The 16,284-nt window shown below is 50.6% G+C and overlaps 1 protein-coding gene across 5 annotated transcripts in view; it reads left to right on the forward strand.

Annotated features, from left to right (window-relative positions):
- Positions 1-16,284, forward strand: part of RNF214 (ring finger protein 214) — a 20,095-nt gene continuing 3,811 nt past the window's right edge. For 2 of the 5 annotated variants that reach the window (XM_054005463.1, XM_054005466.1), the window contains exons 1-14: positions 1-250; positions 2,035-2,157; positions 2,765-3,341; positions 4,217-4,276; positions 5,749-5,889; positions 6,733-6,872; positions 7,964-8,032; positions 9,759-9,855; positions 10,377-10,465; positions 10,998-11,088; positions 13,186-13,284; positions 13,775-14,151; positions 15,182-15,314; positions 15,689-15,796. In XM_054005463.1, coding sequence (XP_053861438.1) covers positions 2,045-2,157; positions 2,765-3,341; positions 4,217-4,276; positions 5,749-5,889; positions 6,733-6,872; positions 7,964-8,032; positions 9,759-9,855; positions 10,377-10,465; positions 10,998-11,088; positions 13,186-13,284; positions 13,775-14,151; positions 15,182-15,314; positions 15,689-15,796 — 2,094 coding nt within the window. In that variant the 5' untranslated portion in view covers positions 1-250; positions 2,035-2,044. Of the gene's footprint in view, positions 251-1,030; positions 1,252-2,034; positions 2,158-2,764; positions 3,342-4,216; positions 4,277-5,748; positions 5,890-6,732; positions 6,873-7,963; positions 8,033-9,758; positions 9,856-10,376; positions 10,466-10,997; positions 11,089-13,185; positions 13,285-13,774; positions 14,152-15,181; positions 15,315-15,688; positions 15,797-16,284 lie in introns of those variants that run through there. The other 3 variants (XM_054005467.1, XM_054005464.1, XM_054005465.1) reach the window with 3 other exon arrangements.

The following is a 16,284-nucleotide window of genomic DNA, read 5'->3' on the forward strand; positions in this document are numbered from 1 at the left end:
TGCCTGTAGGGTTCCCGCCCCGGGGCGAGCTCGCTAGGGTTTCTGTAGGGTCGCTGTCAATAGCGCCCTGTGACAGGTCCCGGGCCTGCCGGAGCCGGACCCCCGGCCGCAGGGGGCGCTCTCGGGACCGGAGCCAGCTGCGGCTGGCGGTGGCGCCGCCTCTTTGTCCCGCTCGCTGCGCCGGCTCCTCGGCGAGCGGCCCAGGAAGTGTCCGGCGAGGGGGCGCTGCTAGGCCTGGCTCCGGCCGCAGGTGGGTGCGCGGCCCGGCCCGGCCTCCGTCCCCCTCCGCTCCCCTCCCCTCCCCTCCCCCCCGCCCCGCTGCGGGGGGGCTCCCTCCTCTCCGCCCCCCCTTCCCTCCCCTCCCCCCCGCCCCGCTGTGGGGGGTTCCCTTCCCCCCCTCCGGCTCCCCTTCCTCCTCCTCCTCCTCCCCCCCCCCGGGGGAGCTCCCCTCCCCTTCCCCCCGCCCCGCTGTGGGGGCTCCCTCCCCTCCGGCCCCCCTCCCCCTCCCCTCGCCCCGGCGGAGCTCCCCTCCTCCTCCCCGCTGTGGGGGCTCCGCTCCGGCCCCTTCCCTCCGGCGCTCCCCTCCCCCTTCCCCCCGCCCCGCTGTGGGGGGCTCCCCTCCGTCCCCCCTCCTCCTCCTCTTCCTCCCCCCCGCCCCGCTGTGGGGGGTTCCCTTCCCCCGCCCCGGGGGAGCTCCCCTCCCTCCTCCTCCCCTCTCCCCGCCCCGCGGGGCTCCCTTCCGGGCCCTCGTTCCTCCCACTCCCCCCCGTCGTGGGGGCTTCCCCCCCCCCTCGGCCTCCAGTGGGGGGTGTCTGAACAAGCTCCCCATCTTCTGCCCCAAGAGCCCCCTTGGCTCCTGCCTGAGAAGCCCCCTTCTCCCCCGACAGTGGCTGCTCCCGCCTGCCCCCCCCACCTGTGGGCCCCCCCCCCGCCCCATCCAAGGAGCGGCTGCTCTGCACCATTCCCTGGGGGCTGCCTGCCCCTTCTCCAGGATAGCTAGGCGGGCCCAGCCATGCCCCAGCTCCCCGGGTTCCAGCCGGGGGGAGCCTGGTTCGGGTTTGGGTTTCGATGGCCCGGATCTCAGGGGCAGTGGCGGCTTCCAGCCTTGTCGAAATGGGTGGAGGGAGGGTCGGTCAAGGTGCCTTAACTTCTCTCTGCCTAATCACACCTTTTGTTCCGGATGTGGATGCGTTGCAACACCTTTTACCTCCCTTGACCAGCCTCGGGTGGTACTCAACCTGCCCCGCTGAGGTAAAAGGCTTTGCTGTGCATCTACGCCAAGAAGGAGGTTGTGGTTAGTTAATGCTCCCTGACCCATTTTTCTAGTGTAGACAAGCTCTTAAAGGTGTGGAACTCTGTGTCTGAATTCCATGGATTCCTCCCCATACAAATATATAAACTTCCGTGTCAAATATCCACTGAAGAATTTCAGCTGTGATTGAGTCACATTGGACAGTCCTGTATTGTGTATATTGCATGTTTGCAAGGGTGTCATGGATCAACCCCATGGGTCTGAATATTTGGTGAAAAGGGTACTGGCATCCTGCTTCTTCAGCAGTTACTTGTTTCCTCTTTCATACTTTGTGTGTGGTTGTCACTGACACCCTATTGATCTCTTTAGAAGATGATACAGTTGTAATTTTAGTGATTTTATCTTTACTTATCTGTTAACTAATGTCTGGTAATAATGACCCACAATGTCTGAAGATGCCGTATATAGATGTATTCACTTTAATAGATCCCAGGGATTCTGTTTTAAACAGGTTTGCCTTTGTTGTAATGTCCTATACTTTTAAAGTTATAAATAAATAGGAAATAGGAAATAAATCTCTCTAATGCTTCATGTTTGCATCTGTAAAATGGTGATAGCGATACATTCTTTTTCCGACCCTTTGTCTTGTCTGTGTAGACTGTAAACTCTTTGCAGTGGGGATTCTTATGACATGTTTGTGAAGCCCTTAGCACAAGGAGGTCCCTGCCAATATGAGGGCCCCCATGTGCTTCTGTAATACTAATGATAATTTTTAACTGCAGTGAAAGGACTATGGCATCAGAGCAAACCAAGGATGAGGTGCCTGTTCCTGAGAGATCCACTGCAGGCCAGCTGGCCCCACGAGACTCAGACCCATACAAAGAACTCGACAATTTGCCTGTGAGGTAGGGTGTAGGGGTGTGTGTGTGTGTGGTCGCTCGCTGATGGTTTGTGTAAAGAGATGCACAAAATCAATCAAATGGTTCCTTTTAATGGCCTCTTCTGCAAAAGCAGCACTGCCCTTAGCGGTAGAAGTCCAATGTGGTGTTAACTCATTGAACTAGCTTATTTTGAGACAGCATGTGAAGGGCATTGAGAGTGGGGAAAATTGAAGACCATTTCTCTATTAGTCCTTTTCTCCCTGCAGACCAGTGATGGGGATGGTGTTCTAGCTGTAGATTCTGAGTGGAAGTTTCTAAAATCCCTACCAGCAAAGAGAATGGAACTGATTAAAGAGTGTGCGATAAATAGAGCAAAGTATATCAGGGAGGGAGTGTGGCCTAATAGTAACTTGGGTCTCCTTGGTCTGAGATTTTCGCTCTGCCATTGACTTGCTGTGTGGGCTTGGACAAGTTGCTTCTCCTCTATCTGTTTCCCCAGCTGTAATATGAGAACATTGAACTACCTCACAGGGTGATTGTGGGATATACTTTTTAAAGCACTTTGAGAGACGTGGATGAAAGATGCAATCAGAATGCAAAGTATGGATTAGTATCTGTTTCTTTTGAATAGCATAAGTGACCTTTCTATACAAGAAAATGAGAGTGATCCCCTATCATTGGAAGCTGCGGATCATAGCCAACCAATAACAAGTGAGAGTACAGGAGATGCTCATTCAGGAGGAGCAGAAAGAGATCCTGCGATATTGCCGACCGATGCATCACTGCTGGCTGCAGAAAACAAAGGAGAAGAACCTATGCCCAGAGCAGTAGGGCACTCTGGTGCTGTTTCCAGAGAGGCGCAGGCGTGTTCCTCAAATGAAGAGCTGTATCAATCTGATTCAGAGGGTTCAGACAGTGCGGTAGAAGAAGAGAAAACCTTGCTGCCTGGGGAAAATCTGCAAACAGTTTCTCTGCACTTCCAGGTTGATGTCCATGCAGAACAGCAACATGCTACCAATAATTGCTCTGAAGGTGAACTGGAAGCGTCACACTTGCATCAGGCTAGAGGGGATGGGGATCTGGATCTGGATAGTAAACCCTTGGAGGTGCCACCAAATGGGGAGAATGGGATTGAAAACAGCAGAGTTGCGCAGGACTCAGATCAGGAAGCTTCATCCCAGAAGCCCTCTCAGAACATTGCAGTGCAGGTCAGGTACCAATTTCCTTATGTCCACGAAGCTTGAGTTTTCCCCAGCTTGTTTTTTTTGTTGGGGGGGATGGGGGGGAAGAGGGGGCAGTGTTGGGGGGTGGAAGACAGAAGCACTGATTCCCAACTGAGAGCCTGCTGTGTGCACCAGGCAAGCTCTTCTGGTTTTCTGCTCATTTTGTTTGTTTCAGGCAAGTAAATGCTTAACAGCTCCATAGGGCCTTTTAATCTTCCAGTTCACAGTATGTGATGTGGCACAGAGAATCCTGTGGGAACTCTTCCTAGAGATGGGATCCCTTTTAAAGTCCAGTAATTTTCTTAGGTTTGGAACAGTCCTTGTTGTCCTTTGCCAATATGTTCATGCAATATGTGCCTCTTGTGGCAGGAAGAACTAAAGCTTCTGTCTCTATTCTGGATGGTTTCTGGTTTCCCTGGTTTGTAGAGGTCATTTTCTAGGCTCCCTGGAAGGGCTCTGTCCTTGGTAGGATGTTACAGATGTCACCCATTTTGTAGGAGGGAAGGATGTGAGGATGGCAGATAGCATAGAAATGAGTGAGCTGGACTGCAGGCACTCCCGATACAAAGCAATACGTGCCTCTGTACCTTGTAAAATCTGTTAGTGTGTGCGTATTGTCTTTTGTAAACAAAAAAGAGGGTGGGGGAATTATGAGCACCAGCTGACCTGAGCACTGAGTCTGGTCCCAGTCATGTTGCCCAATTGTCTAATGTTGCTTCAAGGCTGATGAATGAAATGGTGTCAGGGCTGGCTCAGGAGACAACTAAAAGTTCCTCTCAGAGTGGGAAGTGACTGTGCATGAAACTATTGTTTGCACTTCCAAAGAGCTCTAACCCAAGTAACCATTTCTACCTTTGCAGACTGACTTCAAGACTGCTGATCTGGAGGTGAACACAGATCAAGATATTGAAAAGAACTTGGTGAGTACTAAAGAACAGCCAGTCTTGAGATTAGAATAGGGGACTACTTCTCAAATTCCTGGGTTCCGATCAGAGATCTTTTACTGATTCTGTCACTGGGCAAGTTACTCAGGCCTGAGGAGCCTCCATTCTCTGTTATCGGGTTTGCGACTCAGTGAAGTCAGTGGGAACTCTAGATCCCAACAGGACCACTGAAAATGAGGCCCTAAATCTTCTCCGTTTACTTGCGGGTAAAATGACATTGGGCGTGTCTATACTGCAGTGTAGCTCAGGATTGAGGCTCAAGCCTAGCCCCCTTCTGTCTTTGCCAAATCATACTAACCCAGGGTCCTGGGATCCCATGAGGTGGTGGGTCTAAGCCAGGACCCAGGGTTCAAGCCCTATTGCTTTTCAGTGTAGACACAGCCCCGCTGGACTCATCCTCTGAAAATCTGCCAAAAGTATTCCACAATCTCATGGGCTGACTTTCTTTGTCCCTCTGGACAGTCACGTTTTCCCACAATGCACCATGAACAAAGGGCTAGAACGCTAGGAAATCTGGGATATGCAGGTGATTGAAGTTGGCCCTGCATAATGCGGTATAAACTCTGGAGCCTCAATTTGGGACCCAGGGTTCAACAGTTCCTCATCTGAGGTTACAAATGTGTCGACACTCAAGCCCTAGGTTAACAAACCCAGAGTCTGCTTACACTGCAGCGTAGCTATACCCATTGAGACTTCACTGATGTTGGTAAAGTGCTTTGAGATCCTGTCCAAAGCGCACACCATGATGATGTGATAGTATTTGTATAACTGGGCAGTTTTCTGTGCCACTCGTTCTACATGTGACATACCCAACGTGTGAGGCAAGGAGGATCCTGGCAGTTTTTCTTACAGTATGATACCTTGGACCTACCTTGATTTCACTTTGGCCGCAAGGCAATTGAAATACCACTGAATTATTTCTTTCCAAATCTCCCTCACCCTTGCTCCTTTTGAGCTCCTTTGCTTCCAGAGAGTTTGACAAAACCTTCGTGAATTGTCATAGCACTCGTGTTAGGTTGGGAAACATTAATATCCTATCTACAGCTGAAAAAAATTGCACCCCGGAGACCTTAAGTGAATTTCCAAAAGGTAGTATCTAGAACCCGTGAATCTGATTCCTAGTCCCCCTCTGCTCTAACCACTAGACTACTGCCTCATTTAAATGGCAACTTTACAGTCCTGTAATTAGTTGATGCCTGCTCCAATGATACGGGGGTATCTGCCTCTTCTGGTCCAAGAGGGCCTGTGCTTTTTGACTGGGAATCATACGAACCATGACTCTTCACAGCCTGCATCTTGCCTTTTCCTGAGCTTTTATACCCTACTGGGATGACTTGCTCTCCTCTGATTGCATCAGCACTTGGTACTGCCTGACAGGTCTGTCTGCATCAAAGAGAATGATGCAGTAGGAGAGAGGAAACAATTACCTACCCTTTTATCCATTACAGGGTAAAATGATGTCTGAAAGGGCCTTGTTGAAGGAACGTTACCAGGAAGTGCTAGACAAACAGAGGCAGGTGGAGAATCAACTCCAGGTGCAGCTCAAGCAGCTCCAGCAACGAAGGGAAGAAGAGATGAAGAATCACCAGGTATCAAACGAAGCACTTTTTCTCTCAACATCCAGCCTGCCCAACACCGTTCACAATTGTACTGCTAAACTGGGGTAATCCAGTGACATGCTTCAGGGCACAAGATGATGCTTGGAGAGGTCAGGAAGGGATTTCTCTTATGGGGAACATAGCACAACTTGCCAAGTGTGTTATGTGGGGATTCTTCTAATCATCAAATATTGGTCACGGCAAGAGTCAGGGCAAAGGACTTGTTTAGATGTCGATTTTTTCCGAATCTTTAATCATATGGACTACATCTAAATAAACAGCATCTCATGGACCGGTCTCTTCCTGTTCATGATCTCCTAACATCCCCATGACAATGACAACAGTAGCACTAGGGAAATATTTCATGTATGAATCATAGGAGCTGGAAACAAGGAGAGTTAGCACTGTGTGACCAGTCAGCTCTGGCCCGCAGCTTGAGAGCCATTGGATTAGACCAATGGTTCTCAGCCTCTTCTTTCATACTGTGACCCCTTGTCAGAACAGAAAAAAGCTTCAGCACATTCTCTTATCTAGATTTAAAGAAAGGGAGGAAGGTTATTAACCCCTGACACCTGTTTTGGACCTCCCACTCCTCCCCACATGAGAACCTGCAGCGTAGACCACTCATCTGTCTTGTGCAGCAGATTCTAGTTTCTTGTTCATAATCCTCAGCCCATTGCCTTGCATGATTGATGATCTAACATTTATCTTTTAAAACCCTTTTGTGGCACGTGTAATTATCCACCCAATTAATTGCATCAAGTTCAGAATTAAAAAAAACAATCTTGTGGTGAGCTTATGTTCTTTATTTGCTTGGTGCTGGCTATGCTCTAGGAGATCCTGAAGGCCATTCAGGATGTGACGATCAAACGAGAAGAGACTAAGAAGAAGATGGAGAAAGAGAAGAAAGAATTCTTGCAAAAGGAGCAGGATCTGAAAGCTGAAATTGAGAAGCTCTGCCAGAAAGGCAGAAGGTATTCCTGTGGGAGAGCAAGTGTTTGTTGAAGTAAAACCGTGTATGATTGAACCCTAGGGCACCTCTGGTTAGTTTGATGCACTAGGTGGAGAGTGCATCACCATGTGACCTTTTTGGACTGTCAAAAGTATCTCTAGCAGTGTGTGTGTTAATATATTCGGGGAGGTCTGTTCAGGTTTTAAGCAACTCGGTCTGTAGCTGATCTAAGTATACAGAGGCTCCCCAAAATGAATGTATTTTCAAAGAGACAATGTTGAGGTTGTTGGCTGTAAATGCTGACTGATCTTGACGCAGAAGACCTACAGCTGAAGCCCTGAGTATTTGGGGTCACTCAGTCCTTTGGTGCTTTGCCATCTTGGTGTTGTGGCCCAATTTCAGTTTGACTGATGACTCCCTGTCTACCCAGAATTACCCCTGTGCATGCTTTGCTCAGATGCTGCATGGATGGTGCCCTATAGATAGCTAACAGTTTTGGGTGGCCGAGTTGTTCCTTGCTGCTCGCCCTGAGCTGCTGTGGAGGGTTGAGTTGGGATGCACTGTAAAACAGCTGCTGTTCTTCTCTAGGGCCAGATGCTGCTTGCCTTTCTCATGCAAACTGCCTCACTGGTTCCAATGGGACTGTTACATGGATAAAGTGAGCAGAATTTGGCTCATACTTTGGGTTCCTTTTGGGAGAAGGGAGGGGATGATCTTACACTTTGGGAGAGAGTTTATCATCTACTGTCCCATGCTGTAGGTCTTATTTTGAAGAGCACAGTAATTGCATTTTTCTAAACCGTCCTTCTAAAACTACCTTAATAATAATAATCCCAAGTACCAAATCCACTTACTGTGTGTCCCTCTGCAAATAAACTGGTGCTTGGACAATGGCTTTCTTTGCACAATTTCATGATCTAGCAAAGATTATGCTCCCCTGAAAGCATCACTGGCATCCTTACAAAAATACATATGTGATTGATTTCTCAAAGTAGATCACTGTATAGAGCTCCTGACTTTGATGTGCTTTTAGTTCTGAGCCCTCTCCAGCGATAAGTGAAAGGCTCCACTCTTGCAGTAAGTGACTTGGTCTGTCCTTTCTCCCTTTTGCAGGTTACTGAAAGAACAGGAGGAGAAGGAAAATAAAATTGTTTCTCTAATCGCAGAGCAGTCTGATGAAAAGTAGGACTCTGTTTTTATAAAATGAGTTCTGTGGAATGCTCTCCTTCCATTCCCTTCCCCTTAATTCATTGGAAACATTAAATCACACACATAGCTCCAAAGTGAGACTTGCGTCACCTCTTTCCCAGTGGTGAATGGTGATGCTCCAAGTGAGAGGCTGATAATGCGGACTAGAGGCACGTGGGATAGGGTGCATGCTTTTTGTCTCCTCCCCAGCTCTGCCAATGCCCATCAGTCCCTACCTGTGTTATGCGCAGGCATGTCATGAGCAGAGACTGCCAAGTGCTTCATTGGTGTGGATGAGAATTGGGCCACACAGAATGACTTTGTCACCTCTACCTGTAACTGAACTTGTGCTTGCAGAGGTCTGACTAGTCCATTTATCCCATTGTGCTCTCATCTACTTTTGCCCTAATGCTGTTTTTAACTTTGGAGTATTTGTTCTGAGTAGAGACAGGTTCAAGCTTCAAAGTTCTGTTCCAGAGCCAATCTTGAGTGCTCAGATAATAGTGATGGGCAGTAATATAAGACCCTAAAAATAGAACTTCTTCAGAGTTCGGGCTGTTTGGATTAGGGGTTTTGATTCATCTGGAAGGGACCTCAAGAGGCCATTAGTCTAGCTTCCTGCACTGAGGCAGGACCGGTAAACCTAGACCTCCCCGACAGGTGTTTGACCAGCCTGTTCTTAAAAACCTCCAATGACGGGAATTCCACAACCTCCATTGAAAGCCCCTTCCAGAGCTTAACTAGCCTTATAGTTAGAAAGTTTTTCCTAATCTAACGTAAATCTCCCTTGCTGCAGATTAAGCCCATTACTACTTGTTTTACCTTCAGTGGTCATGGAGAACTGATTACAGTCCTCTTTATAACAGCCCTTAATGTGTTTGAAGACTGTTCCCAGGTCCCCCTTCAGTCATCTTTTCTCATGGCTAAACATGCCCAGTTTTTTTTAACCTTTCCTCATTTGTCAAGTTTTCTAAGACTTATCATTATTGTTGCTCTCCTCTGGACTTTCTCCAGCTTATCCACTTCTTTCTTGAAGTGTGGCCCCCAGGACTGGAGACAGTTCTGCAGCTGAGGCCTCACCAGTGCTGAGTAGAGCAGGACAGTTACCGCCTATGTTTTTCATACGACAGTCCTGTTAATACCCCACGGTGATATTAGCCTTTTTCACAACTGCAGCTCGTTGCTGACTTGCATTCAATGTGTGATCCACTAGACCCCCACGTCACTTCCAGGTCTTTCTAGTTCAGACATGTCTTTTTTTCTGCCAAACTTGGACATAATCTTGGCAAGAGAGAACCTTCAGCATAGTTAGGCGCCCCGCCCCGCCCGCCCCCACACACAGACAAAGAGAAGGAGAGCAGACCGTTCATTACTACCATCTTTGAACCCCGTCTTAGAAGGTGTAACTTTGAGGAACAAAAGTTTACAGGGATCTCCATGGCTGATTCAGTGGTGCCCATGTCGGAATAAGATGTTCATTGTCCTGCTGTGAAATGACTGGTCACTTGTACGCACCGACCCAGCTTGGTCTTGAGCTCTACGGCCTCTACATGTCTGATGAAGGTCATGGCTGCCATAGTCTGCAAACTGGGTGCAATCCTTGGGCTTCAGGCAACCAAGGAATGCACTGGCAGCTTACCAAATGTTTTGGCAGCTCCCAGGTGGCCAGTCAACATGTCTGTTTAGGCCCTAGTGTGACGTGTTCTGCTTTTGCTCCTAGGGAGGTTTGGGAGATGGAACTAGATAAGCTGAAGAACCAGCACAATGAGATCAATAGGAACATCCTGGAGGAAACGGAAAGGGCTTGGAAAGCAGAGGTTGGTATAAGCCGCCTTACTGCAGGGCATGGTTGCAAGTCATGGATTGATGCAGAACAGTGCATAGACCAGAAGTTCTCAACTAATTTACCATTGTGGGCCACGTATGCAGCTCTGTGTGCGTTATGTGGGCCACATCCACATAAACTACCTGTGTGGCCCTGAGAAGTCACATGGGCTGCAGCTGTGTGCTGACTGGGCCGCGAGTGGGCTGTGGATTGAGAACCCCTGGCCTAGAGTTAATAATCCTGGCAGGCTGAGAATGGCACCGTGCCTGTGTCTTCCCTGCAAAATGGGTGAAAGGAGCAGTGGAGTGGTGGCTCTTGGGATGGGTCTTGCTCTTCGCAGGGAGCAAGAGAAATTACTGAACTGTGATCTGCTGATGGATATTGGTCAGAATTGGGGCCCTGTTGTGCTAAGCACTGTGCAAAGTGACGAGCTCAACCTGGGAGGATGAACAACATGGCCTGCGGGAGATCATCAAGTACATGCGCTCGATGTCTGTGGTCTCTCTCCATTAGATATTGTCCTTGGAGAGCCGGAAGGAGCTGCTGGTTCTGAAACTAGAAGAAGCCGAAAAAGAGGCGGAGCTACACCTCACCTACCTCAAGTGAGTTCTGTGTAGGCCAATAGGGAGCGAAGTAACCCCGTTTACTCCTGTTCACCCCCTCCTAAAACCCCAACTAGTCTGTGCTTGAATGTCATAGACTTTGTTACAGCCAAGTGAGGGTTTCCTGGCCTGACGTCCTCAAAGCACTGAATGGTAGAGTTCCAGTTTTCCATGTGTTTTCCTTAATCTTTTGCTACTGCATATTCTTTCCTCTTGTCTGCTGAGCATCTGTCATGCACCAAATCTATTGAGGTTTGTGTGCTGTAGTTTTCTTCACCAGCATCCAGGAGATGCACATCTTGTGTCCTAACTCCCAAGCTGCACCACCTGAAGGTCTGCTCTCTTTGAGCAGAAAGTGGGTTATAGTTGCAATGGAGGGACAAGGGAAGAGGGGCAGGGTTGAGAGAAAAACGATGGGGAGTAACGTGTAAACAGGTGTCTCTGTTCTGCTTGTAGCTGTTCCCATTTTGCTACCAAAAAAACACGGGCTCAAATCCTCTTTTCCCTTTTAATTCTCCCTGTCTCTGAGTAGGTCAGCGCCACCCACGCTGGAGACCATACGACCCAAGCAGGAGTGGGAAATGAGGCTGAACAGGATACGAATGACCAAAGAAAGTGTCCGGGTAGGGTCTCTGCTGGGCATCAAGCAACCCCTAAAAATACTTAGGAGGGAGGAATGGGAACATGGAAACAAATTTAAGTACTTGATTGGGTTTATTTCTCCCCCCCCCCCCCCCCCAAGCCCCTTCACTGATTCTGCAAGTCTTGTCATGTGTTCTCAAGCAAGCCCTTAAATGATCCTTTGATTAAACTATTCGGGATTCCCACTGTCCCTGTTCTGTGTCTCCTACAACTCCAACCACATTGCCAACACTTACTGCTTAAACAGGTGATGGGAATAACTGCGGAACTTTGTCAATGAGCATGAAAACGGACACTCCCAAATGGCCGGGTGCTAATGACCTTGACAGGGCCATGCCTCAGCTGTGGTCTCACACCATAGAATCATGGGGTAGAAGGGACCCCCAGGGTCATCTAGTCTAATATGCAGGATTTGTTGTGTCTAAACCATTGAAGGCAGATGGCTCCAGCCTCCTTTTGAAAACCTCCAGTCAAGGAGCTTCCAAAACCGCCCTAGGCAGTTTGTTCCGTTGTCCTACAGTTCTTACAGTCGGGAAGTTTTTCCTGAGATTCAGTCTAAATCTGTTATGCTGTAGTTCGAACGCACTGAATTAGGGGACAGCTAAACACCGAGGAAAACTTTCAGATAAATTCAGAATGCTGCTCTGACCAATAGAAACTGTGGCCTAGAGTGTATAGTCAGTTTTGGGGGTTTTTGTGGTCTTCATGGCTGGCTGTATACCCAGATCCCATCTCTGTATTTGTCTGTGGCGTTCACTTGCTCTATTGTAAATACATGCTTTCATGTAAATATTCTAACCAAATACAAGGGGGCTGTTCTAATACACACCTATGATCTTATTTGCAATGAAATCTCTTCCTAACATAGTATCAGAGGGGTAGCTGTGTTAGTCTGAATCTGTAAAAAGCAACAGTGGGTCCTGTGGCACCTTTGAGACTAACAGAAGTATTGGGAGCATAAGCTTTCGTGGGTAAGAACCTCACTTCTTCAGGTTCTTACCCACGAAAGCTTATGCTCCCAATACTTCTGTTAGTCTCAAAGGTGCCACAGGACCCTCTGTTGCTTTTTCCTAACATAGGGCTTTTGAAGATGTTTGGTCAGCCAGGGGCTTTGTTTATGTGGGGCTGAAGGTCATTGCCTTGTGACGTTCTGAAGAAACTTAGCTTCTCTTTGTAATGAAGTCTCAGATTTGGTCTGTGATGTTATTGTGGCAATAACTTGGCCGTTTGTTAGACTATATCTGTTCCTCACATAAATAGCTGCACTACTTTCTATAGCAATGCAGTTGTACAATGATCTAGGCCCTGCCTGGCCATTCTATGGTGGACATGCAATCACTCAGTGAAATAAATGAGCATTGTAAAAGATGAACTTGATTAGATAGGAAACACTAATTATGGGCATGTCCAGATGGGTCAGGGCTTAGGAATTAAAAACAAAATGTAAGCAAGACAACTCAGGTAGACCTGAGGATCTGGCTGATATCTAACCTCAATAAAACGCCCTCTAGTACCTCATCGGCTTCTCCCCAGGAGGTTTTTAGGCTTGTTTCTCTTTTCTTCCTAAATAATGTTCTATAGTAAAGCTATTTGGTCCTGGACTTGACTCCTCTTGTGTCGTGTGTATGGGATTCACTTGAATGGATGTCTGAGATTGCATTTGAAAGTTTGTACATCACTCTTTCCTTTGGTTTGTGAGCTGTACTCCAGGGGCACGGTCCTCTACAGAAATGCAGTGACCCCAGGTTACCCCTCAGCACGGACTATGGATAGCTTGCCCTGTGCCAGTATCTGGAGTGCCAGTTTGTGCACAGGCCCCGTATGGCAGCGGGAGATGGGGCTAGGCCTGTACGTAAGCAATCATTCCTTTGCCTCCCCCGTACGGTCCAGTCCAGCAAAACTGTAGCTCTGGTAGGGTGCAGAATCAGCCAGCTGGTGCTTGATGTTCGGGCCCTTCACCAAGGCAGCCATGGCACGCCGCATGCTGGGAGTGAGGGAGACTCTTGGACCAATGGGGTTGGTAACATTCCCCCCCCCCCCCCCCTTAGGTATTTTTTTTTCTTCATTCTTTCTCTTAGGACCAGTTCAATGGTCACATCCAGCTGGTGAGGAATGGAGCAAAGCTGAGCAGCCTGCCCCAGATCCCAACCCCCGCCCTGCCCCCGCCCCCGTCCGAGGTGAGTGTCGCGCCCCAGATCCCAACCCCCGCCCTGCCCCCGCCCCCGTCCGAGGTGAGTGTCGCTCCCCAGATCCCAACCCCCACCCTGCCCCCACCCCCGTCAGAGGTGAGTGTCGCTCCCCAGATCCTGGCCCAGACGCTCCGTGTGAAGCGTTCCTGGTCACTCGTGCACGGGGCTTTTCTAAGGCTAGCAGAGAGCCTCGCTGCTGACCCCAGCAGACAGCTGCCTCTGGGGCAGGCTGGTCACAAACCCTGGCTTGGGTAGTGCTGTGACATGTGCATGTGTTCATGGTGTTCACCAGCTGCCTGCTCAGAAGTGACCATGCACCCCTGGTGATAGCTTGGCAGCTGCACTCATGTGACCGGGGATCTGTGAGGTGGGTTCCTTCCCACCCCCACGGTTTCATGTCTGTAGTCTGGGTGGAAGGAGTTCCTGGCTGGCTTCCAACAGGCCTGTTCTAACTGGTATTCTCTTCTCTCTCTCTCAGACAGAGTTCATGATGCCGGCATTTCAGCCCAATCCATCCCTTACCCCCAGGCTCCCGTTCCCCATTGGGCCGGTCCCAGTTCCCATGCTCATGCCCAGTGCTGATCCTCGGGCGCTCTCCTTCCCGCTCCTGAACCCTGTCATCTCCAGGCCTAATCAGCCCTCACCCCCTCTGCCTGCTTCCCAAGGGAGGAACAGCCCTGTATTGGCATCTCTTGTCAGCACCCACGGCCCTCACATGACATCTGCTGCCTCTATCCCGCCTCCGCCAGGGCTCGGAGGAGTCAAGGGTGCTCATGAGTTTCACAGGCCACAGCCGGTCGATAAGCTGGAAAAGATCCTGGAGAAGCTCTTGGCTCGATTTCCCCAGTGTAACAAGTGAGTGTCCCTGCCTGGGGTGGGGCCCTACATGTGGGGAAGCGGCTGGACTTGAGTCTCTGAAAAGGTGTAGCCAGCAGTGCCATCGGAGAAGCCCCAGGGTGTGTCTGGAGAGTGGAGCAAGCCCTGAGTATGTGTTTCCAGGAGTAGGGCCAAGCAGTGCCCGGAGCATTCCCAGCAAATAGCCTTGGGTCCTTTAGTAGCACTGTCAGCTCAGCAGCCGTAGCAGTACCTCACGCTCTGTGCTTCAGCTTTCCGTCTGCATAACGGAGAAGCCTCTGCCTCAGTCAGGGCTTGGGACTGACTGTGGTACCCGTTGGGAAATGCACTGAAGCCAGTGAATGACGCGTGCTACAGGGCTTCGCGGCGTTGGCCAAGGCCCTTCTGGAAGGGCTCAGAGACTGGGGGGGGAGGTGCCGTCTGGGCCTGGAATACAAGCGCGCAGTAGTGTTGCATTGCTGTGTTCTAACAGCAAGGCTGGCTGCTGCTGCTTGCCCTACTGCAGGGCTCTCGGGGTGGACATGGATTTTCTGGGTTCACTGGCGGCACTAGACTCGCCTCACCCTAAGGGAGCCCAGTATTTCCAGTGCAATGAGAGCATGGTCCCAGGGGAGGGCGCTCCCTGGGTGACCTTGGGCAAATCACTCGATCTCTGTGCCTCAGCTCCCCACCTGTAACATGGGGTGATAGCACTGCCCTGCCTCCCAGGCGTTCCCCGGGGATCCGAGCATGAGAGGTGGGGCAGTGCCTGGATACCACAGTACTGGAGCCATACGTAGGCCGATGGTGCCCTATTGTCCAAGTGCTGCAGCCGTCCTTTGGAGGAGAGGATGGCAGTTAACGGTACCTGTGACTGACCTCAGCGTGCGGTTGGGGAAAGGCCACGGCTGACTCCAACCTGTGGCAGCATGTCGGGTCCCTTGCTAGAAGGGGTTCTCGTTGCCGTGGTGAAACAGACCTTCCTGCTGACTGGCACCAGGGACCAGAACTTGTGCCCCAGGTGCTCCTGACCTGCTCGCTGTCTCCTCAGGGCCCAGCTGACGAACATACTGCAGCAGATCAAGACAGCGAGGAGAACCATGGCAGGGCTGACCATGGAAGAGCTGAATCAGCTGGTAGCAGCGAAGCTGGCCGAGCATCAGGGCGCAGCAGTGGGCGCTCAGGTGGGTCAGCTGCATGAGGAGTGTCGGGGTCCAAGCGGTGGGGGGAGGGGTCGTATTGAAGGAGGCAGCATTCGGCTCTTGGACAAAGCAGCCCCGTGGCAGTTGGTTGGAGTTCGTCAAAGGAGGGCTGGGCAGGAGTGAACTAGAACATGGTTCTGGTCTGTGCTACTGTACAGGGCCGTTCCCTAGGAAACAAGTGGCATCCACAGAGGCAAAACCGGAGCTCCCAGCTTTCCATCCTGGGCAAGGAGGCGATAGTCAGAGTCCAACAGGTCCCCTCCCTGCTGGTCTCCATCACCCCTGTAAATACCCTGGGGTGACTTCAGCGCTCCCTCTAAAACATGCCTAATACCTTTTATCATCTTTGCTAACAGCCACTTGGCCGAATCAGGGCCCCCATGTTTCCTGCTCCTCTGCCCCAGATCAGCGCCCCTATGTTCCTGCCACCGGCTCAGGTGTCTTACCCAGGGACACCGTCACATGTAAGATGTTCTTAGTTACCTGGGAGTTCCTGCATGTTCCCCAGCACGGCCTGCAGGGGGCTGGGTGCACCTCAGCAACCCTGTCCCACAGGCTGGGAGGCACCCACAGTGCGGGCTCTGGGCTCTCACCTTAGACTGAGGCGGGAGGGAAGGGCTAGGGGCACAGGCACCTCGCCATCTGCTGGCCATGAGCACTCGGCAAAAAGGGAAGGAGTGAAACAGCCACCACAGCAGGGACAGGTGAGGGCCTGAGGGAACGTACTGGAGTGGGGGCTGCTCGCGTACCAGAGTGCCTGGGATAGGCAAGCATGCGACACTGATGTGGGGCGGGAGAGAGCCCAATCGCGGTATGAACAAGCTGCGCCCTGAGGGAGAAGGTCTGATCAGCGCCACATAGCGGGTACGCTTCCCTGTCCCCAGGGTTTCCCCATGTAAATATTCAGTGCTGGCAGTGCCCCCTCCGCACCTTCTTAGTGGGGGTGGGGGCA

This window comes from Malaclemys terrapin, chromosome 15 (genome assembly GCF_027887155.1).
Source record: "Malaclemys terrapin pileata isolate rMalTer1 chromosome 15, rMalTer1.hap1, whole genome shotgun sequence".
Classification (NCBI taxonomy): domain Eukaryota; kingdom Metazoa; phylum Chordata; order Testudines; family Emydidae; genus Malaclemys; species Malaclemys terrapin.